Source organism: Acipenser ruthenus, chromosome 12 (genome assembly GCF_902713425.1).
Source record: "Acipenser ruthenus chromosome 12, fAciRut3.2 maternal haplotype, whole genome shotgun sequence".
In the NCBI taxonomy this organism is placed as follows: domain Eukaryota; kingdom Metazoa; phylum Chordata; class Actinopteri; order Acipenseriformes; family Acipenseridae; genus Acipenser; species Acipenser ruthenus.
Window position 1 is genome coordinate 3,336,716 of NC_081200.1, and position 26,749 is coordinate 3,363,464.

The 26,749-nt window shown below is 37.8% G+C and overlaps 3 protein-coding genes across 3 annotated transcripts; all 3 read right to left on the reverse strand.

The window, feature by feature from the left end:
- Positions 1–2,035: 2,035 nt before the first annotated feature.
- Positions 2,036–4,389, reverse strand: LOC117416438 (retinol-binding protein 2-like). The gene is made up of 4 exons (XM_034027494.2): positions 4,174–4,389; positions 3,606–3,784; positions 2,967–3,068; positions 2,036–2,236 (listed from the first exon to the last, which is right to left on the reverse strand). The coding sequence occupies exons 1-4, from the start codon at positions 4,244–4,246 to the stop codon at positions 2,183–2,185; spliced, it is 408 nt and encodes a 135-aa protein (XP_033883385.1). The 5' UTR covers positions 4,247–4,389; the 3' UTR covers positions 2,036–2,182.
- Positions 4,390–7,307: 2,918 nt separating this feature from the next.
- Positions 7,308–11,072, reverse strand: LOC117417361 (retinol-binding protein 1). The gene is made up of 4 exons (XM_034029472.2): positions 10,816–11,072; positions 10,125–10,303; positions 8,901–9,002; positions 7,308–7,739 (listed from the first exon to the last, which is right to left on the reverse strand). The coding sequence occupies exons 1-4, from the start codon at positions 10,886–10,888 to the stop codon at positions 7,683–7,685; spliced, it is 411 nt and encodes a 136-aa protein (XP_033885363.1). The 5' UTR covers positions 10,889–11,072; the 3' UTR covers positions 7,308–7,682.
- A 1,359-nt stretch (positions 11,073–12,431) lies between these two features.
- LOC131740021 (nicotinamide/nicotinic acid mononucleotide adenylyltransferase 1-like) lies at positions 12,432–13,467 on the reverse strand. Its single transcript, XM_059034197.1, has 2 exons — positions 13,425–13,467; positions 12,432–12,760 (listed from the first exon to the last, which is right to left on the reverse strand). Exons 1-2 carry the CDS (start codon positions 13,462–13,464, stop codon positions 12,432–12,434), a joined length of 369 nt encoding a protein of 122 aa, XP_058890180.1. The 5' UTR covers positions 13,465–13,467.
- Positions 13,468–26,749: the final 13,282 nt, after the last annotated feature.

Consider the following 26,749-nt stretch of genomic DNA (forward strand, 5'->3'; position numbering starts at 1 on the left):
TTTTTTTTTTTTTTTTTTTAATATGATTTGTGACAGGGCAGAAGCCCTGCATGGGTAAATAATATGTTTTGGGTACTGTTTGTAAATAAAGCTTTTTATATTTTAAATTTAAGTTTGGCAGGGATGGGGTAAAGGCTCATCTCCCAAATCCTTGTGCACAATGTGACTGAGGCTTAATTGATTAATTGAGGATCAATTAAGCCCAACCACATGCTATAAAAGGAGAGCCAGCGCGTTTGTTTGAAAAAAGAAGGGAGTCTGAAAAGGAGAGGGAAGTCTGAGTACTTTTCAAAATTTTTCTGTTCACTATTACCTTGTTTTTCTTTTTTTGGAGGTTAAAAGGATTAGCCCTCCTCATTAAGTAGGGAAACGTGTTTGTTTGGTTTGCGCCTTTCAGGGCGAGAGTTTGGTTTATTTTCTGTGTGAAAATATTATTTTGCTACTTTTGGAACTGTGCACTGAGTGTGCCACAATAAACGTGCATGACAGCACTATTCTATCTCTGGTGTCGCCTATCTCCCACCTCCAGGCACCAGCACACATTGATCCCTACTTGCAGGAAGCACTTTCACAGTGTATAAGTGTGTGTGTGTGTGTGTGTGTGTGTATAATATATATATATATATATATATATATATATATATATATATATATATATATATATATAGTGTGTGTTATATATAGTGTATATATATAGTGTGTGTTAACCCAGGGGTTTTGCATTGTGTTTGGGGAGTATGTACATGCTGTTGTTTGAACTCACCCCTTAGTCTAATTAATCATACACAGGAGGGTTATAAAGTCCTTATCCTACAATACACTGCTGTAGAACAATGCCATTCTTCTGCTGCTAAGCCCTCGAGACGAATGATGAGCAGCTAAAGCAATAACATTTAAAGGGTAGGCGCTTTATGATGCTTGTTGGTATTCCTAGAACCTTGTTGCCCTTTATCTGTCCATTTCTCTGGGGTGAGTCATGTGGTTCTTCTCTAAAACATCAGTGTTGTGGAGGTACATGCATGCAAACGCCGAGTCCTGTAAAGCAGGATTTGTTTTTGCCTGTTTCTGCAAACTGCATCACACTTCAGTTCACTTAAGTCCTGAACTACAGCTAGAGGCAGTCCAAATCTGCAGATAATGGAATTCCTCAGGAATTGCAGCATTTGCAGGCTCCTGAAAGATTCACAGTCTTCACAGTATTCTGCAGTTACATCGTCATCAGTTAAGGAGTTAAAGCTTTGGAAATGTGGCCCAAAAAGAAGTCTCATGTGATCTGATGTTTTTGTTTGACAGTTTCTAAAAATGTACTGACAAAAATTCTTGATATAGTAATTGGAAGTACTTAGCCCATAAATTGTCTGATATGATCATGTTTACTTGATTTATATTTTTATAACCTAATACAAATACTAAACACATAAGATGCTCTGCAGTACACTCTGCAGATGCAGATATCTACTTAAAATGTCAGCAGTTTTTGGTATATTTTCTCAGAGATGTGGACTGCCTCTAACTACAATATAGTCAAGGTAAAACTTAAAAGAAACCTTGGAACCTGCGATTGATAGTTTTTGAAGCTATGGATAAAACTATAGCTGACCTCACCCCAGAATAAAAAAAAGAGGAATTATTTTGCAGATTTTCTAACAGATTGCCCAACAGATGGCGCTGATGCACAAAGACACATCTTACAAGAACTGTGTTTGCATAAGCCCAATAGGGATGGGCAGGTAAATATTTTTCATCTCTCTCCTAGGGCAGTTGACACACTGCTGTTTATCTAAATTACTAGTGCCCCTTTGAAATGTGATTTTATCAGACAAGCGTAAGAGTATGAGATTAAAATCATGCTACTTTCAAAGTATTATTTGTCTCAAAGGTTAAAGTTTTGCATATAATCATAATTTTAGGTGAAAGGTGTGCCGTTTGTGACTCAGATAGAAAATTGAAGCTGTGCACTGCTTTGCCATCATAGAAGACTCATACAATCAAACTGGGCGTATTTACTCAAAGGAGCCAGTCCAATTTCCTACAATTATACAAAAGAATAAAAACTTTTTATTTTTTTTATTTACTTTCTTACAGTAGTAGATGAATATGAATGTGTTGCAAACATTGTATTAGACTTTAATACATGTTTTATACAAAGCATGCATCATATATACACAGAAAACCATTCTGCCTAATTTTTCTTCTTAAAAACCTGATGGCAGACCTGGTCTTCACATGTAATCTCCTGCAAATAAAACATATAATAAAGAAATAAATGCATAACAAGGGGTTTGAAACTGTACAACAAAATTATAATATATATATATATATATATATAAAGAAAGGGAGATATTTAAAAGTTAATTTCAAGTAATGTATTTCTATGTTGCTATTGAAAGTTGTTTAATGATAAATTTATATAAATATTTGAGTTTATAAAAGTTTGTGCAAGATTCTCAAAGCTGTAATAACTCCAGATCATCATTAGCACAATCCGGCATTACATTTAGTGGCTTGTGAGTAGTCTGAATTTGTTTCTTACTCCTTTTAAAATTTGAATATATTGTAGCGATCTCGGTTTCCGCAGGCAGGCGCATCACACAGGGCGAGGAAATCCACACACAGGCGGAGGGCGGGCGCGAACCCGGGACTTCTCGCACTGAAGCATAGCGCCGATGCCGCTGTACAAAAGAGCCGGCTCGCTTGCAAGGAGCGTATATCGGGCTTATGTCTGTGTGTGATTACGTCACCTACCAGCCCTACTGCTGCCTTCCCCCGTGCACGCTACAATATATATATATATATATATATATATATATATATATATATATAATGTTTTATGATTTGGAGTAGATAGGTTTGAGAATCCAGCGCTTTGAATCATATAGACTTCAATGGTTGTAGTGGTTTATTGCTTAAAAGATTTGCATATCCAGGTGGTTCCTTCATAATGAAATGAGTGGAGTAATTCTCACCAGGTGCAGTTTGTCTCCTTCAATCCAGTGTTTCCAGCCTCGGTTCTGCTTCTCTCCTTTCTGAACACAAACCAGCTTGTCACCGTCCCACGTCACCAGTGTCTGGGGAGAGAAACCCAGTAAGAAACCCAGTCACGTACTGTAGACAGGCCTTTCAGCCTTCTTCATTAAATAGACTTTTTAAAGTGTATCTTGTGTTTTTGGTGCATGGCAGTGTGTGTGTGGTGGGTTTTGTCACATTTCTGTGTGAGAGCCCCTGAAACCTACCCTTGGAGGAACACCCTTTCTGGGGTGTGAGGCAGCAAGTCATGCACATCAAATCTTTGGCCTGTCTTTCTCAAATTGTGGACCAGCTTTAGAGCACCAAACTCGTTGTGCTTGTGGTCGAATTGAAACCCCCAGGTGGAATGGCTTGTGCACCCTTAGATTACGCCTGTTCAGTCTCCTTTCTAAATCTGAATTGGACCATTCATACATCGGATTGACATCTGGATCAGACCTAACCACACACGCTGGTTTCTCCCTTTCCTGATAATTGTTACCAAGGAAACCGAGGAAGCAGGAGACAAACAAACATGAGAGTTTACTATGATGTCTTTAACCAATCAGTTATCATTAAAATGCATAACGGTTGTGTACCTTGACCACTCTGTTGTCCAGCCCCTTGGTGTGCTCCTCAAACTCTTCCCCAACTGTATAGTTCAACTCGTAGTTTCTGAGGGTGCTCAGGGTTTTTGTTTCAAACTTGTCGCCATTCTGGGAGAGCACTTTAGTTTGAGTCAGGTGCTGAGCGATCTTGCGTGTAGCAAAGTCTATACCTGAATCAGAAAACAGCACCTGTCAGGAAGGGAGGTCATCTCCAGTCTCCACCTTGACTACATACGCAAACCATTAAGCTGGCAATCAGCATTTTGGGAATTGCAGAATTTCAATTTCAAATCCTGAACATGCGTTACAAAATTTGATTTGCATTATAATTAAAAACAAATGGTGAGAATAAATGTGGGTGTCCATGAAATTAAAATGATCCTGTTAAAGAAAACAAATTAGCATTTTTCAAAAAGTTCACTCTGCTGATAGAACGACTTGACAGTTCTCAGTGACGAGAGTTGCAAGCATTATACACATTTCTTGGACAGATTTTTGATAAATGAATGAAGCAGAGCTAATGTGCGGTTTTATTTATTACAGAGAGTCAGCACCTTACCGAGAGCTTTCATGTAGCCTTCGAAGTTTTCATTGCTTTCCATCTCCCACGTTCCATTGTAGTCAGCAGGCATTTTCACTGAGACGAGTTCAGTCAGCTGGAGTAACTAGTTTGCCTGCAGCAGATCCTATGAGCCTTTTATGGACCTGCAACACCCACGATATTAGTACAAAGTTCACAAGATAAAACTTTTACTACTTGGGTTTTTTTTTTAGTTTATGCACAAAACCGTATCAGTAGACTTAGACATGAAATATAATACCTTTAAAAGCATAGTAAGGCATAATGCATAAGGGGGGTGGGGGGGGCTGTCGTCTCATCATGGTTACATCTAGCGGGCATACTGTCGAGCATATTTGTCTTCTGTGAAAGTACCTGTTTAAGTAAGCCTGTGGCAAGGGCTTCCACACAGGTGTGGCTCATGCGTTAATTAAGCAAACAACATCCCAGCATGCTTAGGGTCATGTATAAAAATGCTGGACAGGCCTGGTTGCCTATAATTATGGCTAGCATGGCTGCAAGAGGAGACCTCAGTGACTTTGAAAGAGGGGTGATTGTTGGGGCGCGTTTGGCAGGAGCTTCAGTGACCAAGACAGCTCAACTTGTTGATGTTTCATGAGCAACGGTGTCTAAGGTGATGTTGGCATGGAACTCCGAGGGAAAGACATCATCATCAAAGGGCAACAGTGGTCGGAAGCGCATACTCCAGGATCGTGATATCCGTGCATTAATTCGAAGTGCAAGGCAAAACAGGCGAGCAACTGCAGATCAATTGACTGCAAATTTCAACCTGGGGCGCGAGCAGCCAGTTTCATCATAAACGGTCCATCGAGAACTCCACAGAGCGGGATACCATAGTGACTCAACGCCCTATTAAGTGAATTTACATTGGGGTTTCCATTTTTTTGTCCACTACCTGTACTTAATAAGCCACCAACTACCATATAATTCTACTACATAAACCCCCTTTCCTCTGAGATCAATTATTGTGGTAATAACAGGAAATATGCACAACATAAATTATTTAAAGAAATATTTTGTTCTCTTAATTCCTATATTCCTATATTCTTCATTTTATTAATGGTTCACTTTCTTCTGGGCTAGTTCCATCGGCTCTTAAGGTAGCCGTCATAAAGCCAATGATCAAGAAACATAACTTGGATCCAACAATTCTACATAATTATAGACCTATTTCAAATCTTCCTTTTCTTGCAAAGATATTAGAAAAGGTAGATGCAAATCAACTGCATCCATTTTTGACACTAAACAACATATATGAAAAAATTCAGTCTGGTTTTCGCCATGCACATAGTACTGAGACAGCTCTTGTTAGAGTATTAAATGATCTATTAATTGGCACTGACTGGTTATTTATCAGTTTTAATTTTATTAGATCTAAGTGCTGCTTTTGATACCGTGGATCACTCTATCTTAATCAATCATCTGCACATTTTTGTGGGTTTATCTGGAGTTGTTTTATCCTGGTTCAAGTCTTATCTTTCTGATAGGTCTCAATTTGTTTTAATTGGGAATGAAAAGTCTGCATTGTCTGAATTAGTTCGTGGTGTTCCACAGGGCTCTATTTTAGGTCCTTTATTATTTTCCATTTATATGCTTCCTCTGGGTGATGTTATAAGCAAACATGGAGTAAATTTCCATTTTTATGCAGATGACACCCAGCTGTATTTGTCTCTAAAACCTGGTGATGTCTCTTTTGGGACCAATATAGTATCTTGTCTTACTGACATTAAGGGCTGGAAGTCTCAAAATTTCTTAATGTTGAATGCAGAAAAAACTAAGGTTTTGTTCGTGGGTTCATCAAACCAGCTAGATAAGCTTGAATCATTTGGCCTGAATTTCTGAATCTTCTGAACCTATACTAGAAATGAGAAGTTTAGATGTGATCTTCAACCCTACTTTCTTATTTGAGAAACATATCAAAAAGATTACAAAATCTTCTTTTTATCATTTGAAAAATATTGCAAAACTTAGACCTATAATCTCTACATGTGACGCTGAAAGACTAGTACATGTCTTTGTATCCTCCAGAATTGATTATTGTAATGTGTTATTTTCTGGCATCCCAAAATGTTTATTGTCTCGTTTACAACTGGTTCAAAATGCTGCTGCTAGAATCTTGACTAAAAACAGAAAAAGGGAACATATCACTCCAGTGTTTGCTTCCTGTAAATTTTAGAGTTGATTTTAAAATACTGTTATTAACTTTTAAGGCACTAAATAACTTGGCACCAACCTATTTAGGAGAACTGCTTACCCCATATATATCGTAACCTTAGATCCCTGAATATGGGATTGCTGGTAATCCCTAAAATAAAGTATGTTAAATGGGGAGGAAGGGTTTTTTTTGTTATAGAGGCCTCAAACTTTGGAATGAGCTGCCAACACATGTGAGGGAAGCTGAGACTCTATCTGTTTTTAAAACCAGACTAAAAACATATTGGTTTGAGCTGGCATTTTTATAATATGTATATATCTGTTTTTATTGTTGTATCTGTTTGTATTTTATCTGCTTTTTTAATATATATATATATATATATATATATATATATATATATATATATATATATATATATATATATATATACACACACACCCCTGAAGCGTGCTGATTCAGAGAAAAAAGAAACACGACTTTGTAATCACGTAATAAAATGCCACGAAGGCAGTCATCCCGCCTCCCTTGCATTACAGTTTCATTGTGTAATAGGAAAGGGTAAAGGTGAAAGCACTGCGTGGCACTGAGCCTTACCAAAGATCAAGGAGATTTATTACTGCTATCTAGAATCTCAAGAGTTCATTTTTTAACCTCAAAATCTAATGAGACCAGATTCTAAAACCTTATCTGAGAATCACAGTACAGGACAATTACCCTGTGATGAGAAAACCCATGAGGCCAGAATCAAACAGTCTTGTTTGGATGGAGGTCTTGCCAAGTGTTTGAGCTCCTGACTGAACTTTTCTATTTGTCTTCCTGTCTCTAAAGTGTTTTGATGTCCAGACACATAATATATAGTATTATCTACAGTACTGTATATGATGTAAGTTGGACAATTTAATGGCACACATGTTTTAAACACTCTGCCCACCTTCATTCAAAGCCTACACAGTCTGGCTGGTTTTGGATCCTTTTATTCAGAAATTGTGCACAGTCGTGTAACAAATTCAGAAAAAGAGGTCGGTTACACCTGAAGCTATTGAGGATAGTGCTTGTGAAGCTAATGTCACTGGACCTTTATAATACAGTACCAGAAAATAAAACAGATTGCACAGTTTTTTCTTGATCAGTACATTAGTTGGAATAAGCTACTAAAGAGAGGCATGGTTGAATATGGAGAAAGGTCCATTTCCGACAGTACAGTTTTTAAGAAACTGAAACCATGTCATTTTTCCTTGTCTGATCTCGAGGATACGTGTTTTGCTGGAATCGTCGAATTTGCCTCCCTGTTCCTGCAGTTATCTCCATGTTTTCTCCAGTTTTGTACAAAGTCTCATTGCTGCACCTTCTTGAAGACTTGTTTGCATACTACTCCATTAACCCTTATTTCCTAAATGAGGACAGAAGAGGAATTGGGTGATTCATTATCATTACTATATACCGTGCTTAATACACAAATATAATGATTATATAGATTCATGCACAAATACAATATGTAAAGAGTGAAACAGTAAAACACCATCTTATTTGTAGCATTTACAGAGAACACACACACACACACACACACCTGGTGAAATATACTTTTGGCTCTACCAGTATGTAGGGACATACCTACAGTGTGTATTACAAGTTTTTGCTTTATTTGTGCTTTTCTGCCCTTTTACCAATCATTTTGTAAAACATAACAGTTTAAAAAACACCTAAAATTAACCATGATACATTTGCACAGTTTACCAAGCTTACTAAAGATCTATTATACTTTACTGAGTTTATTTTACCAGATCAGTGCTGATCATTGTGTGAAACAAGTGTGTTTAATACAGAAAGTGTATTTAGAAGAGAGACACATCCTTCATGGCTGCATACATTGGATTACAATGTGCACTCTTCAAATAGAAAATGTGGGTTACTAATTCTCATGAAATTTTGTGATCCTGAGTTTGTAGGAATAATCAATGTTACAACAACCCTCTGTTGTGAAAAAAAAAAGTTGGCGTCCAGCACCAGCGTCTTACATATTGGAAATCCATACCAACAGCACGCATTAATTCTATTAAATTACAAAGAATATTTTGACAGACAGACAGACAGACAGACAGACAGACAGAGTCGTGTGCATATTAGAACACCCCATCACTTCTGTAGTTTTGATTTGTTGTGCGAATGAAATCAAATCACTGTAATTGAAAATCTCGCAAAAATGGTCAAACAAATTAATGATTGTCTAATTTAATTGATGACTAGGCCATACATGCAATTAATTTTAAAAATAGTAAGAGAAAATCCCTGATTACTGACCAAAAATTGAAATTGTCACTCAGAGGTTTTCATGCAGGGTGGTATATAAAAGGATATAAATGACAAATCTTGAGTTGTTTTAATAAATGTGCACACTACTGCAGATAGATAGATAGCTAGCTATAGATGGAAATACACACACACACACAAGAGTGAGAGAGAGAGAGAGAGAGAGAGAGAGAGAGAGAGAGAGAGAGAGAGAGAGAGAGAGAGAGAGAGAGAGAGAGAGAGAGAGAGAGAGAGACATCTCTACCAGGTGCATTTCATCTCCTTCCACCCACTGAGTCCAGCCTCTTCCTGGTTTCTCTCCTTTCTGCACACACACAAGCTTCTCTCCTTCCCAGGTCACTGTGGTCTGAAACAAAATCCACACCGTTTCAATCTGCTTGCAGTTACTCCTAACAATTCTTCACAGACAGTGAAAGGCAGGTCTCCCTTCTCTTTGTAATACATGGTCATGGCACTGGCTAACTGGGCTCGCTTGCACTGTATATTAATGGGCAATTTGTGTGCTATTTTATTATAGACTAGTCATTAACATGATCTATTCTACACAATTAACAGCATCCATCTACATGTGTAATATATTCTTATTAAATCAGCGTGCTATTATGCACTAAACTATCATAATAGCTTTTTGCTTAGTGTCAATCAATAACTTGAATAAGTTACTTATTGCTTATTATTGGCGCCAACTAAACGTGACCAAGAATTTACAGTGAAGGATTGAGTTTTTTTTTATTCTATTCAATTAGGTACAGCTAGAGGGCAGCAGAGACCTGGTCAGCTGAAGCCAAGTGTAAAGGCTGCCCAACAATGTCTCTTCTGATGCTTCAAAGGAGGTGATAATTTCAAAATGGTGAGTCTGAGAGATTGAGTTTAAAAGACCCACAGGCATAGTTTCTGTAGTCAGTGGTGATCGTCACTTCTGGCTGTGCAGGTTGCATTATTTGGTCCCCTGCCACAAATCAGACTGACCAAATTACCACACGCCTCATGCAGAGTGCCTGGTGAAGGGCAGACTCACATCCCCTGTTTATATCACCCTCCAACCCTTGCCTCACTCCCACATTAACTTGAACACTGCAGACTGAATTTTGTGAAATAGAAACACACAGCAAGTACACCTCGTTTACCACAGTATTTTTGTACATTTACCATAACGGTATTCATGATTAGATAAATAAAACTCGACTGCACTATGATAAAGAACAGTGAAAGCCTGAAACACTGACATCACTGTGCAAATGAACCACAGTAAAGTATGAGCGCTAGTGCATTCTGACACATTCAACAAGCTGTGTCAATGTAAGGGTTGACATTCAGTACATACACAGTTTAAAGAAAAGACCTTCTGTACAGATGTTCAATGTAAGTGTGAATATTTGTATTAGATTTCTAAAATGACCCAACAGCTGCAGTCAGTTCAACCTTTGACCTCCTGACCATGTTGTAAGCGGCCCCTGCTAATTCTTACCATGCATTTGCGATCATCCACCCCCGACAAATCCTCTTCGAACTCCTTCCCGACTTCGAAATCCATGACATAATTTTTAAAGGTGCTGAGAGTTTTAATGATCATGTGATCTCCATTCTGAATGACGTCTTTATCGGGTTTCAGTAAGGTAGCGATTTTCCTAATTGCAACATTTACGTCTGCAACAGGGGATTTAAAATGAATTAGTAAGTACATCCCTTTCAAATTGAGGATTCGTAATTACAGCAGGAGGATCATAAAACAATCATGTGCATTTAGGACATCCTGTGCTGTAAGTGGTGCACAAGTTTTATTTTATTTTTTATACAGTAGTTTTCATTTGTTTGACACATTCAGTAAAACGTCTGCAGCGATACAAAAATCGGACTAAGGGAACTGCATTGCATGGATGGATGGCTATAAAAAGACAATTGGAAGAGAAATATTACTCTTCCAAATTGGCTAGCTGATTGGCTAATTGATTGATTGGAATCACCTGCAGCACACAGCTTCATAAAGACAGATTTAATGGGTTTTTTTTGCACTTACTGAAATTTCAAATATGCAACCATAGCAGCAAAATAAAAACAAAAACTGAAACAAACCCAGATACAGTACTTGTGTGATTCTCACAGTTGCATGAAATAATCATAATAGCAGCAACAAAATGTAATTAAAAAAACGTTCTTACCCAGTGCTTTCAAGTACTCCTCAAAGTTGTCATTACTGAGCATCTTCCAATATCCATTGAAATCTGTTGGCATTTTCCGAAAGTAAAAAGAAAACTATCAGAGATGAATAACCTTTTCCCTGCTGTCAGTACACTGTGAGAGTTAGGATCTCAATCAACAAGCCTGGGCTTGCCAAGGCACTTTATCTGCAGTCTGCACAATAGGAGCTCTGTAACCAGATTATCTGTTGTTCTAAACACACACAGTACCAAAGTGAACCCTCCTGATCAGTATTACAACTTCAGCAAGCCACTTTGTGTCAGATAAGCCTCTAGATTCTCTATAGCTTTCCTTCAGGGTCCTAGTTTCCATAATCTCACTCCCTTTTAGATCAGCTGTCTTTTAGCAGTGAATAGCATGGCATGGTCTTATGACTGTCTGTCAAGGACATTATCTCACCCACAATAAGGTTTATCAGTGTCAGACAGCTTTAATATTAAACCAGTGTTTCATCTCTCTCGTTGCCATTAATGATAGCCGTGTGACTTGACAGTTTTGAGCAGCACTGGGTGATATCAATCAGCTTTGTTAATTGATATTACCTTAATGCTGTGAATGAATTAGTAGAGTGCATTTCTGTGGTTCTTTATATTGATCTACTGTATATGTATTAATTTAATGCAGTCATTGATTATTCATTCTATATGCAGCAAACCCCTTTTTCATTAACTTAAGCTAATCGCTGATTTTGATGGATTCTAATTGTGCAATGCTTTGAATCCTATGCATATGTTTTACCTCACTAAAATGTATTCCACCTAATTCTCGAGTTTCTTGAAAATGGCTATAACGAGAGTCCTCTCATACAACAGGGTTTACAGTTTTGTCCTATGTTGGCCTTACCTGCTTAATAAAAGTGCTTTGGATTTGGATACCACAAAATGTGGGTTCACGCTACTTTCTTAACCAAAAAAGAGTAAAAATGTAAATATTCCAAACACAGAAGAACAGTCCTCCAAGTAGTATCCTTTAAGCTTTTGTTCCCAGTTCCTAACAGTATAGATGTCTTTGACAATGTGGGTGATCATTCCTATAGTAAAATGTAACATGGCAACCAGGTGCACTGAAAGTACAGAGCCCTGCTTTCATGACAAAAGAGTGCACCACAACTACATACAATTTTATTTAAAATGTCTGTTGAAAAGAGAAGAAAGCTTTTTTTTATTGAATAGCAGGCTATTCATTTGTATTGCTTTTTGTAGATTTGTAGAGATGATGAATGCTGTTTGAAGCTGACATCCTGTTATACCTGTTTTCGACAATAGGCCCTTTTGATAATGATGTGACAAAGCCAAATCTAATACTAGTTTTTTTTTTTCCCCCATGTAATTTCTCAAAGCTTTCAAATATTTAAATGTGGCGTGTTGTAAGACAAATCAGATGTAGACACAAGGTGTCTATAAACGATGAAAAAGCTCCACTACTTTGAGTACCCAATAGTATAAAAAAGGCCTTTCCACATTAAAAAAGGAAAAAAATCAGATCGATTTTTGTATAAAATCCAAAGTGTAGCTATAAATGTATGAGATGTTGAAAGGATGCCGACTCTATAAGTGGGAGTGTTCCCTCTGTTCACCTACTTTCTACGGGCGACAGGGCTTTTTGTTGTTAGGGGTTGCAGGATGTCACCTGTCATGCTGTTTAATGTACTCGATGACAGAGTCTGGGAGCAGGTACCTGACTGTCCCCAGCGTAAAGCCCAGCAGATTTCGTTCTGGATATTGTGCCGGTGTCTGGTGAGGGTGTCCGACTCGTGTATGAACCTGTGTGTGTCTGTCCCACCGCGACTGACGCACACCAAGCCAAACTTGACCACTTCCACAATGTGCTCTTCCCTCCACAGCTTAGGAATTTTGAATGTCTCCAGGAAATCGGCCCCGCAGAGCAGTTTCAGCTGCGGTGATCCTAAAGAAAAGCAAACAATACAGAAATGTTTCGATTTTCAGCTAAGCAGTCTTTATAACCATAATGAGATTATATTTATATTTTTGTAGATTTTCTCTTTCTCGTGCTAAATAATGACCCACTCTTAATGCTTTTCATGAATAATTGCCTTTTACTATCCATTTAAGTTGCCAGAAAGAGCTCAGTTTCAAAAATGCATTTGTTTTCACTGAATGCTTCTGGAGATGGATGCAGCCGCTTTCCTCACATTTACATATTTGGGCCAATTCATGTCAGTTCTGCCCATCTACACATCAGAATGAGACCTGATGAAGTGCAAGCAGGGGCAGGCATGTGCTGTAAAAAAAAACTAAAAAAAAAACATAAAGTGCCTTGTAAGTGAAAGTAATGTTGCCAGGAATAGTGCTGAGATGGAGCATTGTATTCACAAAGCTCCCCCGTGTCCTCAACAGAGCTCTCAAACATGTCTCTTAGTACAGCTGGTACACCAGAATGTAACCTTTAACCTGTCCCCTTGCAACATTGCCTCTAGTGCATGTGAGAAATACATCAATAAGAAATACTGCATTGAACAAAGGGTGTATTTCTGACATCCACTTGGGGGCAGATTATTGTGGGAATCGGGGTCATTGTTAAAACCTGTCTCTGTAAGCATGCAGCATACCTGGATATGATTCATGTCCGGCTTTGTCTTGTTCACACATGTATCTTGCACGCTTCCCTTTAGGTGATCAGGATTGAGCAGTCTGTTATAATGGTGCCTACAGATTAATGGGAGTGGGGTAAAAAAAAGGCTACTGTTTGAAATAATCCTCTCAGAGATGTAGAAGATTTAGTCTAAATTTCAGCAAAGCAAGACAAGAAGCCACGTCATGTTTTAATCAGTTCTTTGTGAAATGCAGCTTAAAACAGAGCTTACATAAGGGAATTTGCATTAGTGGCAAGAAGCATTTTGTAACATGTGAGAAGTGCTTGGAGCCGAGTTCTCTCTGTCTCTCTGTCTCTCTCTCTCTCTGTCTCACCTATTCCAAGAAAAGTGGCTTCTGAACCCACTGTCTCCACGCTACCCAGTCATGTTGTTGAAGCTGACACCCTGGGATCCTTCAAGAAGCTGCTTGATGAGATTCTGGGATCAATAAGCTACTAACAACCAAACGAGCAAGATGGGCTGAATGGCCTCCTCTCGTTTGGAAACTTTCTTATGTTCTTATGTTCTTATTGTAAACAACTGCTACAGTAGCTACATATTATTTCATGTCCATGGTAAGACATCACTGATATCACAGTAAGTGTTTACTGTGCGTTAAAGAAAACCTTCGACATGGGGTCCAGTTTCCAAAGCAGTACTGAAAACACACACGAGCAAGCAAAAAGATTTTTAGACATCCGCTCAAGACTGCAAAATGGTATTTCTGGCATCAATCCTTGCTGCACAGCTATAATTTATTAACGCACTCTTCCACTTACTCCAAACTTTGCTCAGATTATGGGTCAACCTTATTTTTTTTGTATTCAGCCAAAGCATGTTTACCAGTAGCTCTTGATAATGCTGTAGTGTAATATTAGTGTATATACGGAAGGTGCTGTCAGCAGAAAATGAAAAAAAGTGTTTAAAAAACGGTCACTTCCCACACCAGTGAAACATTGAATACATAAAGTTCCTGCAGAAGTCTTCCACTGTGGGGTACCCCGTTCCAGTAAATTAACATCTAAACAAAGGAGGGAAAAGCATTTCTTCTTCACCCTTTTTGAAATTATGTTACATGAACAAACTCAAAATATGTTCATAACTGCTTTCAAAATTTTGGAAACGTTCTTTTCATTTTGCTACAGAATACAGTACAGGTTCAACACAGGTTGAATCTCTTTGCACAGAAGAGGCTACAGGCAGTATTGAAGCTTGCCAGTCTAGCGTTCTTGAGCAAAAAAAAAAGTTTTTATCATGCAAATGGCACCAAGTACAGTATCTGCACTCCGATACCTGCGATCAATGTGTAGGTCACCTGTATGAAAATAATATATGCCTTCAGAAACATGCTTTCAGAAACATAAGAGGCAGCCAGAAAGAAAACCTGTATTTATATGCCACCCCTCTCCAATTTTAAGCCTTTGTTGAATAATGGCTAATGTTAAAATGGCTCATTAGCAAGAATGAGCTTTTTAACTGATGAAAGCTTTGAATGGTAAGCAGCTGAAACTCAACAGGCAAGACCAGTGCTGCCAGGACCTGCCGCTCATTAGCTTTAAGGAGTGCCAGGTTCCACTCTCCCCTACCCCCTTTCACTAATGACAATGACCCAGAATGCAGCGCTGCACACATCTGCAACTTCCATCTGATGTTGGTCCTCAGACTCGCTCCACTGGACTCTGCAATGCATTTTGTTATTTTACATAAAGCACATGCAATTGCAGGCAGGCTCTAGGCTTCAGCTGTTTCACTGTTGGTCCGTCTTTACCTCAGTACCTCGACTGTTTCGCTCCAGTGCTGCTGTTTGTATTTGTATTGATTATATATATATATACAGTATATACAGTATATATATATATATATATATATATATATATATTTATTTTTTAAAGATAAGTAAAAGATTAATTTACACCTGATCATTTGTTTTAGAGGAAGATGATGTATTTACAGGATGACATGCTGGTAACATATTTACAAATATTACATACAGGCAGAAGAGAAACTCAAAGCCTCAGATGCCCTGGGTCATACAGTAAATACAATCCTGTCCTGTATGCAAACCAGCCAGGATGTCAGCTTATTATTATTTGATTTAGTACCCTAATTAAGACTAACGTAAACCCCCTTGTTGAAAGGCCAGTGTATTAGCACATGATACAATGCTGTAACACTGTCCTCCAGAGCTCCCTGTTCATTCACTGAAGCACATAAAGCCTTTTACAAGACTCTCTCTCTCCTGCTTACATGAATATTTCTTCTTGTGTACCCATGGCAATGCAGATTTAGTGACAGGATTTCCTGTCTCCTGGAGGATTTAGCAAGTCCTGGGAATTCATTATACCATATGGAATGACAACAGTCTATCAAACGTATTAATTTGAAAAAAAAGAAAAAATAAAAGCAAATCAATTGTGGTACAGTACCACTGTTGCATTCATTAAATAGTAACAGAAAGTCAGTTGGTGTTAAAGAATAAGAAATAGAATTCCTTTATTTAATATTTGATGGTGTTCATGACAAATGCAGCAAATTGCTTAAAAGCACATTGGAAACTTTGAACACAACTTTGATAAGTTCTAACACTCTGAATTGCAAAGACTAATATTTAAGAACGCCTAAATCCTGCTGGTTGAGGCAGCTCATAAAAAAGCAAAACACAGCACTTTTTTGTCATGCATGTTTCCTCTGCCTTTATCAATGGAAAAGGTATGAAGACTGGGATAAGAACACACAGTCCTCAAGCTGCTTTCAGAATAAACATTGTGTTACATAGGGAAAAAATATCTGAATAATAAAACTCAAATGCACACACACACACACACACACATACTGGAGAAAATAAGCCTTCCAATCTGTGAACGACCACACTGGGATTAGCCACACACGAGGCAAATACAAAGTCTGCAGCCTAATCTCATGGAATAGAAGTTTTAAGATTTTATCGGCCAGAACAGAATTTTTTTACTAAATGAACACAATACATTCTTTGCAAAGGCAATCCTTTAAACAGACTGCAAGCCAGGAGTCAGACCATTTCTTAACAATAGTGTTGTCATTAAACGCACGTGCAATAAATGTGAAAGCCACACTGTAATTCAGTTTACTCAGACAAGCAGGCCAGGACGGCAGTGTTTTACCACTGTGCAGAGCCATGGATCCTTTGATCGCTATAAAGCAGATATGAATGTAACTGTTTAACCTTACTTAATGAATGCTGCTACCCCTGGCAAAGCAACAAACTTTGAACCAGCGGTGTGAGAGAGCGCCCTCTACAGGGTCTTGTACTGTAGTCTTGTTTTCTACTAAAGCTTTGTGCTCCTGTCCTCGTTCCTCCATTTTGCTGAGCTCTGGTTGGGTAGCCTGTTTCTCCCTCCCTTTTAATCTGTATGGCCAATTCAATGAAGGCCATACAGTGAACACTGGTTTTACAATGACAGATGCTGAGTTTAGCAGTGCAAAGCATTCCGAGGGACGAAATGCATTTCATGGACCTTCCTGCGTAAAGGCATCAAGCTAGTCCACCAGCCCAAGTAGATTTCACTGACATTTAAAAAAAAAAAAAAAAATGCAGATGCTGCAAGGCTCAGGTAGTGGGGTTTATTCTATTGATCTGAACAAACACTGAGCTAAATACAGCCATCGTTACTTGCGCAGACAGAAAAATACACTTAAGAGACTCACAAACACTGTTAGAGATGTTGTTTCTTTTAATGAAGTCCTCCTTTTTTTAATGATGTGAACAATGGCAGTATTTAAATCCTCCAGCATTGTGGTCAACTGAACAGACCCCAGGATGACCCCAGCAAAGCCACAAGCTTGTTATCACAATGTATACAAAAAAAAAGAAGCACAAAGGTCACACAGGCTAAACTCTGAAAAGCAGTTTCTTCAGGGGGAGGAATGCTGAATGTTCCACCATAATGATAACCAATGGCAACATGTCCCTTTTTTTAAATCCCACTGTTGTGCTTTATGAAATGAAATGTACTGTCACACATGTTTCAATCCACACATATATCTATATTTGCATTTGAATCTATGCTTATGCTGTCTCAATGAGTTCAAACCTAATCTGAAACACACATTTATGAATTCTAGGTTTTTATTTGACTTTTTTATTTGACTTAATTACTGCAATAGATCTGCAGATCCTAGTGTATGGAGCCTTCCGCGTACCTGCAGGTGCTAGCAAAGTATAGAGGCTGTATTATTGTTCAAAAATAAAGAAGTGTGTGTGAAGGTCTGGATTCTTGTGTAAAGTACCCCAGATTATATTACTTGATCCTTGACAATATTCACATGGTTTCTAATACTTTAAAACTAAATAAAATCACAAGGAGGGTTGTACACAGTACTTTGTTATTATCATTGATCAGGATTTACCATGGATTTATCAATGAACACAGAATGCAATTGTCTTTGCTTATGTCATGCATCACATGAGCTCAGATATGCTCTCCACAGCGAAACACGGCACGACAGTTATACAGGCATGTGCCAGTTTAGCATGTTCATGGACGTGACTGTAGATACAATAGTTCTTAGCCTTAATCTTCCATTCAAGAAAACGTGCGAGGATCTGTTCTGCCAAGTCTTACAAAACAGAATATTTTACATTTTACTTCACTATACCTAAATGGTAAAAATAGAACAATGTTACACTGTATTTTTGCCCATTCCAGTTCATGCTAGTCCTGTCCCAAATGCAGAATCGTCCATAAACTACCGACCTATTTTACTTAATTTAAAGTTTTGAACTTCAGCTATGGCCAAAAGTTTTGCATCACCTAAAATTTTAGGACTGTGACAACATAATTTCAATCTTTTATTTAACATCATGTGATCAAAGAAAGTTCAAAATGATATCGCAAAAGTCCACAGGAAGCCATAATATTTGTATAATTTTTCATGTTAGATTTCAAAATGTCACATTTTTACATGTGGCAGTTATTCGTGAAGTATATGGAAAACTACAAAGCGGTACGTAATTCAATATGTTAACGTAATATTATTCAGCAGGTTTCATTTGACTTCATGAAGCAAAATTTGTTCATTCTATAGGGTGATGTAAAACCTTTAGCCATAGCTGTACTCAGAAAATGACATTTTTATGATCACAACCTACCAGACTCTCTGTTTTTTTTGTTTTTTAATAAGCACTACAGTTTTTTTATAGTTTAAACTTGCTTGCAAGCTCATGGATTAATATCCGAGTATGTGAGTATTGTGATATTAATCACTAAAATCTACATAGAAGTTTATGGATTGGTACAGTGTAGAGAGAATACAGGGTGACAGAGATACAAATAACACTTCCACAGCATGGAGCTGAATTAGCCTATTAGCCTATTAGCCTATCCATCTCTGTTAAAATGGTTCATACAGTTCACATACCCAGTTATTTACTGCACAGTGTACAATACTTGTCAGCGTGGTGCTATATGTTATGCTTCATTAGAATCCTTTTCAAGTAGCTTGCATATTAAAAACTGACATTTACAATTAGCTAAAGCCAAGTAATTTGGCCCTGCACAGTTAAATAGACTCAATCCCCAATCAGAGGCAATCTGTGGGGTATTTGTTTTAATTTCAATTCAAAAGTCAGCATGGTACTGTATGTTCATATTCTTTATCAGACTTTTTTTTTTCAGGCTAATTGAAGACTCTGCAAACTCAGCCGAATACACAAATTGAGAAATAAACCCTTTTGTCAAACTATTTTTTAGTTGAAAGCACTACACTTTACGTTAGAAGCACACAAAACACTGCAGGCTAAGTGTGTCTGTTTGCACAGAAATTAAGCAACGTGAAAGCAAACAGCAAAATTTAAATGTATATTAAGATGCAATTCAGATCTCACATATGGTGGTATTAAAGGATTATAAAGTGCAAATATTGCACAAAAAAACCCCAAAAAACCCTACTTTATAATGCAAGAGTTGTTATCTTGTAGTAGCAGATGCAATATGTTTAACCAGTGCTTTGGAAGCAGATGGTACATTGAGAGGAAAGCGCTGTTTCTACTTTACAGGCTGGAAAACAGACAATTGCTTCTCAACCCAAAAGCAGATTCTGCTGAGAAATCTTGCGCCACCTGCTTGAGTAATGACATGCACTTTTCTGACCAGCTGAAAACAGGCCCTTTATTTTTCTGTTTTAAACTCAGCAAAGAGGTGAGAGACCTAGCAAGCAATGTAGCACGCAGAACTGAATAACAAATACGGTACATCCATTCATAACATTGGGTCAGCAACCGTCCTGAGCTGGTCAAACCAAATTATCAGACATTACCAATCCTAAAGTAAGTTGTCTTGTATCAAAATTAGTTCCCCGTTATATTAATATAACAACCATTAGGTCATTTGACAAACTCATATATTTTTATTTTTATTGTTTTTACTGCTATACAGTTTTGCATGGTTTATCTGTTTGTGGTCATACATTAGTTTTGCATTTTAAAAAAATAAATCTGATGCAAATACAGTAACTAGTAGAATAAAACATCTTTCCAAGGTTTAAGAAAATGCACTGCAACAGAAGTTAACAAGGGAATGAGACAATAGGGATGTTAACGGTATAGAAATTAATGTTTACAGTAAATATCAGCCAATCGCTTCAAGCTTTCAGTAGAAACTTTAAGCGTTGTACAAAATATGTTTGTGAAACATGAGAGTGGTACAATATCATATCAGTATTGATTTGTAAAGGCTAAGTTAGATAGTTTTTTACACATCCACTTTGAAAGCCAAACATGTTACTCATTTTTTTTTTGTAACAGCCTTACCTGTTTTTTTTTTGTAATAGCCTTACCATGTTCATAACACAGCAGACATCTGCTGTAAGCTAAAACTCCCTCCCCAGAGCAAATGCCGTATTCTAAGTGTCCTGATGAGAACCATATGTTGTGTACAGCGACCTCTGCTGGTTGCATTGAAAACACTTTGTACCAGTCTTTCACGTCCTCCTATTTTTACTTCCTGAAAGTACACATGACATGGGAGTTGTTTATAGTTTTCGTTAAGTAGACAAAGTTTCAACGTCCCTCCTGTTTGGCTAGCGAGGAACTCCCTTGCTAGTGCCACGGGGACATAGCGTGGTGGCTTTGCTGTGGAACAGATCTGAGCTCGTAGCTGTGAGAAGACCCAGCGGGGTACAGTGTTCTAAGACAGTGGTAAAGCTGAAACATGCGCCAGCATGCTTCCAAACCCCATATCTTACTACGAGCCCACAGCCTATGAAAGATGTATAGCCTGCACTGAAGACCAGGGCTTATTGGATTGATGTACAACAACAGTAAGGGAATGCTAAGGCAAAATCACTGCTTTAAGTAAATTAAAGCACATAGTATGGTCAGTCTGTACCTGCTAAGGTGCTGCTGAGTTTTGTGATTTACCATGTGTATTTTTATACTTCTTATGGTGTTTTATGTTGTTTGCTGTGGTGTTGTGTTGCGAGCCTCTTGCCAGGTCGTCTCATCTGGATAAATGACTGATTGAGCATGGTTTAAAAAAGAAAAAAAAAACAAAAAACTGAAGCACGCTCAATGTAAAATACACAGCAGCTTTGGTGCTACGTTATGATAACCTTCTGTACAGAATAGTGTCACATCATGGTTGCCCTATAACTTTTTGAGCTGAATAGTTAATTGCAGATCACAAATATGCTAGTTCAGTATATTATGTTGAGTTTAAGGTTTTATATTGTGCCATAAATATGTAATAACCAGACCATTAATTTTAATTAGCTCAAAGTTTACCATTGTGTTTTGGTTTATGTTCTATTACAGCCTCCTCTGTCCTGTCCTTATGTGAACCAAGACGTGTGTTTTATTCACCTTGTTGTTCTGTGTGATGAAGAGAAGCTGGCTTTTGGGTTGTATTCTGCCAGAGGGATATCTGTGAGGCTTGTGCTTTATTTTTTTAGGTTTTCTCACTGAAGCTGAACAGAAATTTTAAAGCCCCACTACTGCCGAATTGTGTCAGATGTTGAGTTACTAGTGTTTGTTATGAGGAGAAAAAAACAAAGAATAATGAAATAATTATCATTTTAGCAAGCCGATGGATTACACAATATATTCATCGTACCGCAACACGGGACGCCCCTGTACCAAATGACATTGTAGCTTTATAGAGTATTATATATATTCAAATATTATATATAATCGAAAATATTTGGATCAGCTGGATAATATGCAAGGCACACATGCCTTTAATCTCTGGAGGCCTGGGTTTAAATAGTGGGCTTAAAAGTTCTAACCCCCAAAAACTATTAAATAATATTGGGGAGAACACGTGTCTGATTTGATCATTTCAGAGGTTTACTTTGAAATTACTAAACCAAGCAGATTTATCCCTGTTGCTGTCAGCCCTTGTTTTGTGTGTCCCTGTGTGGGTTCAGGTAAAGGGCTTATTGGTTGTGCACAGCCCTCACCCCTACCTCACTCTTGTCTATGAGCTCTACATATTGTACCGCACACTGTCTGATTATATCATTGATTTCATTCTCACTGCCATCGTTATTATGTTGGAGGCCAGTCCATCGCATTACATTACTTTTAGTTCCTGAGCTGTTGCCGTGTTTTGCAAAGTTATGTTTCCTGTGAGTGAACCTCGTTAGGCTGACAATGCTATGAGCCAGGGACTTTAATGGAGGGTCCCTTTCCATCATCAGAGAAACAATCCAAAGACTCCAAAAACGTATGGCTGACATAAACATTCAGAGTAAAGTGCAGACAAAAAATGACCCCTTAGATGACAGAGTAACACCTGAACACACAATTCAGTTAATGGAAGCCGTTATCGTGGAATAATGTTATTTCCTCTGTTCTCCACAAAATCCGGACTATTTTAAATCATGCCATTAGTCATGTAGATATAGTCAATGCTGAGCTGAATATTGTGCTGCTTGATTTATCTAAATAGAATGTGAATGGTTTCAGTTAAGAGATTTCTTCCACTTGGCTTCCATTGATAATTCCACTCCAAAAAACAAAACATAAAAATAACCCTAAGCCTTTATAAGTACTGATCAATGCAATTGCTTCAAACCAAGTATCTAGTTCCATTGGAGACCATCCCATAAACCTGCTGCCTGTTTCTGCAACTTTAATTACATCAGCTTTTATTACAAGCCTCCTGCACCAATACATAATAACAGCAAAACAACTTACTAAACAATCTTTAAAAATACTGCAGAACCAAATGCAATACAGTATTCTTTCAAACATACTGCCCAGTCCCTGACCACATTCCGGCGCCTCCTCAAGACTCACCTCTTCAAAGAGCACCTGTAGAACTCCTCTGTTTGTATACTGGGACACTATCACCCTTCATGTAAATATGCTTTATTTTGCTCTTATCTGCCCCCTATTTTACTGCATTTAATCCTGTACTTCAGAATACTGTAATCTGCCAAGTGTTTAACCTGTAGTACTTTGTATTTAATCACATCCTGATGTAACTATCACTATTTAATCATATCCTGATGTAACTATCACTATTATCTGCTGTATTATTGAATTGTGGTTTGTCACACTTGTACTTTGCTTGAACAAAAGTTATTGTATTTCTTGCTCTTATTGTATTACTTGTATTGTAACACTTGAAATGTATTTGCTTACGATTGTAAGTCGCCCTGGATAAGGGCGTCTGCTAATAAATAAATAATAATAATAATAATACAGCACTGCATACTTCATAGACATTGTTTTAATGCGAAATTACCAGGTTTTCCCATTATCTTTCTTTTGCACTGGCACTCAACAAATTATCTAGTATGTTATACCGGCAGCAGAGGGTATTATAGCGAGATAATTCTGTTTTAAACCACCGGGTGGAGATTTAATTAAATACTGCTTCCTAAACAGAACACTATCAAGATCTCAGTTTAGTAATACAGTGAACCTCACTATCAACTCTCAACCTGATGGCCCTTTCACCTAAAAGCATTACTGTCCAGGGGACATAGCAGAGGTGGGCAAATAGACAGCTGCTTGTCAAAGTGTGATGAAACCTGCTACAGACCTTCTTTTGCGCTGGTTATTGAGAGAATCAGAATCTGGTGGCATATCTGTATGTTAACCCTTCGTTTTTCCTATGTGAATACTTTACAGCCGTGGCTGTTCATGACAATTATTTGGTAATGCCATCACATATGTATTATTGTTGTTGTTTTAAACCTCAAGATTGTTATAGGGATTAAACTGAAGAGGAAATTTCGGGCATCAGAAAAAAAGACACCTTTTCCCCTTCTGCATTATGTGCCAGCTAATAAACTCAACAAGACAGGTAAGGCTATTTGAAGGAACGCCATTCAGAGGTGACAGCTGTAACCCCTGCAGGGGTTAGTCTCTTATTCTCAGTCAAGTGATTGCACTGTGGTTCTGCAGAGGACTAAAAGGGCAATGAGTCTGCAAAGGAATGCAAGCAAAGATAGCAAACTCAGGTATGAAATAAGAAAAAAACATAGCACTGCTGCTCGTCTCATGTATTCATGTATTATTTGCAGGCACATGCTATTAGTCAGCCATGCAAAAATACTGTATCTCGCCTGCATTTATTTCTTTTTTTTGTGGTAGTTTTAATGCAATGCCCCACTAGGATTATTTTTATGCACCTTACATTAATCAAAGTGACTTGAGAATAAATTTGTACTTCAGTGGTTTTACCAAGTATGTTCTTACCACACCAGAGCATATTTCATCATCCCCTTTCTTCAAAACGCTTTATTAAAAAGCAGAGGGCTGGGAATGTCTACCACAGTTGCAGATTACAGGTCAGCCAGTATTTCTTTTGTTCTTATTTTATAACCATAAAATGAAGGAGGCCTTAAAAAGCCATTTTAAATAATGCTACCTTTGACATCGTGATATCTTGGGACTAAAGCTCGTTTGCTAAGGACACTGTGCGAAGGGTGCAATAATTCATGTTGTATCACTGTAATACACTGTAATACATTTGGAATCTGGCATGTGGTATTTTCAGCAACTATTGTACATCTTCATATTATGACCTTTACCAATCTTAAAGAGCGACTGGATATATTTCATACTTGGGGTTAAGAGTTTGTTCCTAGCCTGCTAATTTGTCATTTATATCCTTTATATACCCAACTGCATGACAACCTGGGTGTGAGAATTTTGATTTCTGGTAAGTAGTCAGTGATGTAGGAAAAATAGGCACTCGTGTGAAAATATTAGACGGCTGTGCTTTAATTTGGCATCTTAAACAAATTCTAGTCTCTCATGCATTTTACCATTTGTGGCTATGTGTTCTTAATATTTTTAATAATTTGCATGTGCTGCAGTGTGGAGTAGTGGTTAGGGCTCTGGACTCTTGACCGGAGGGTCGTGGGTTCAATCCCAGGTGTGGGACTGCTGCTGTACTCTTTAGCAAGGTACTTTACCTCGATTGCTCCAGTAAAAACCCAACTGTATAAATGGGTAATTGTATGTAAAAAATGAATGTGTAAAAAGTAATGTAATTGTGTGTAAAAATAATGTGATATCTTGTAACAATTGTAAGGCGCCCTGGATAAGGGCGTCTGCTAAGAAATAAATAATAATGTACGGCCTATTAAAGTCATCAGTTAGATTTTTCATTTGCCTATTTTGACACATTTTCCAAGATTTCCAGTTACAGTGTTTTCATTTCCTCTGCATGACAAATCAAAACATGATCAATGAATAAGGGAAAAAATAAATCTTAAAAAAGGTTATTTTATTTGCACAAATTGGACAGTTTGGAGATACGGCCAAGGGTAAGTTCCCTGAATCACTGAAATCACTACATGGCTGATAGAATAATGTAACCATGAGCATAACAGAACGAGACAACGGGAGCTAGACAGTATTCATCACAAGGAACTTTGAAAATACCAGGCAAAAAAAAATAAAAATAAAAATAAAAAAGTCATTTTTGTTCAATTTTATTAGCAGTGAACTATCTGCCCCTGACGTTTCAATTTGTTTTTGTTTTCAAACAGACTGTTCATGGCAGCAGATTAACCCCTTAAGGTACACAAGGAATTGAGTGCTTGTTCAAACGGTTTCTTCTTAAAATACATTTGAGAGCGACTCATGTATCACGAGGAGGAAACTGACAATTTGAACGACCAGATCCAACCTTTCAGTACATTTCAGACCCTGTTTTCGTGCACCTCATTGCAAAAAATAAGAAAGTTATCATATTTTTTATTTGTGGGACACACATGTCCCTTGTACCTTAAAGGGTTAAATCAGTGGGTTTGACAGAATTGAAACACTCCTCTCCCTGAACAAGGGTTAAACTGTGAGAGAGGAAATCAGTCAATACTCAAGACAATTACTGTTTCCATTGCCACTTTAAAATAAGAAGGGGGGGCATTCTCCAGGATCAGGTCCATGGAGACTGACTCTCCGAATGAAGGCTGCTGTCTAACGTGCACATGGCATGTTCTGAAGGTCGTGGCGGTTCTCAATTACACATGGATGCACTGGCTTGCAGAGTGGACGAAAGCTGCTGGATGGACCTACTACCCATTTAGCACATCCCTGCTTGTTAAACCTTAAAAGATAGCTTTTTTATATACAGTCTATCAGTTTTGACTACAAGAAAAACACTTAAGGGCATGTGAACACATGTTTCTGTTTTTCCAGCAATACGGCAGCATGATCACACAGCAGTCTTTGATATGTTGTTTGCTGTTGCTGCTAATGGGCTACTAATAAGCTAATGAAAAAAGAGGGATGCTAAGCTCAAGAGTAGACACAGTTTGTTTTGTTATTGCGGTTGTGTTGCATTTTATACAGTATATTACACAATTACAACCATTTCAGTTTGAGACTAAATTGACATTGCACAGATTGTTAAGATAGAGTACATGTGGGTAAAAGGTCTACAGCATTTATTGATGTCTAATGCTAATATAACGGGCAGTGTTGTGTGGTTAAATGTTTTATAACCACACCTGAGTCTGGCTCTATTGCATAGTGGTTAAGATGCTCTCACACAAGGCATCCATCCTGTTGCACTACAAACTAAATGACCCCAAACCCAATCTTTCAGAACTTATCCAAGGCATTTTCAATGCATCTGTTAAACTTGATTATCAGAACAAACTCAGCATCACCAGAGGGGTTTGACATGAATGATATATGAGCATTTATGGTGGGAGATTCAATAGCCTTATTAAGAAGAATGGTGATGAAGGTATTGTCCATAGGCAGATGTCACAATAAAACTAGGCCAATCAGTTATCTCTATACATTTTCAGGCAGCAACATCTCCTAGGCCTAGCCACATTATTTTAGTTCATAGGCA

Excerpts from the sequence above, each read along its gene's own strand:
- LOC117416438 (XM_034027494.2), bottom strand. The coding sequence starts at position 4,246 with ATGCCTGCTGACTACAATGGAACGTGGGAGATGGAAAGCAATGAAAAC. Across the intron at positions 3,785-4,173 it reads AGGCTACATGAAAGCTCTCG|GTATAGACTTTGCTACACGC; the intron begins GTAAGGTGCTGA and ends TTTCTGATTCAG. Across the intron at positions 2,237-2,966 it reads AAGGAGACAAACTGCACCTG|GAGATTACATGTGAAGACCA; the intron begins GTGAGAATTACT and ends TTTTATTTGCAG.
- LOC117417361 (XM_034029472.2), bottom strand. The coding sequence starts at position 10,888 with ATGCCAACAGATTTCAATGGATATTGGAAGATGCTCAGTAATGACAAC. Across the intron at positions 9,003-10,124 it reads TGGATGATCGCAAATGCATG|ACCACAGTGACCTGGGAAGG; the intron begins GTAAGAATTAGC and ends ATTTTGTTTCAG. Across the intron at positions 7,740-8,900 it reads AAGGAGATGAAATGCACCTG|GAAATAAGGGTTAATGGAGT; the intron begins GTAGAGATGTCT and ends GTCCTCATTTAG.
- LOC131740021 (XM_059034197.1), bottom strand. The coding sequence starts at position 13,464 with ATGTGTGAACAAGACAAAGCCGGACATGAATCATATCCAG. Across the intron at positions 12,761-13,424 it reads CGGACATGAATCATATCCAG|GATCACCGCAGCTGAAACTG; the intron begins GTATGCTGCATG and ends GCTTTTCTTTAG.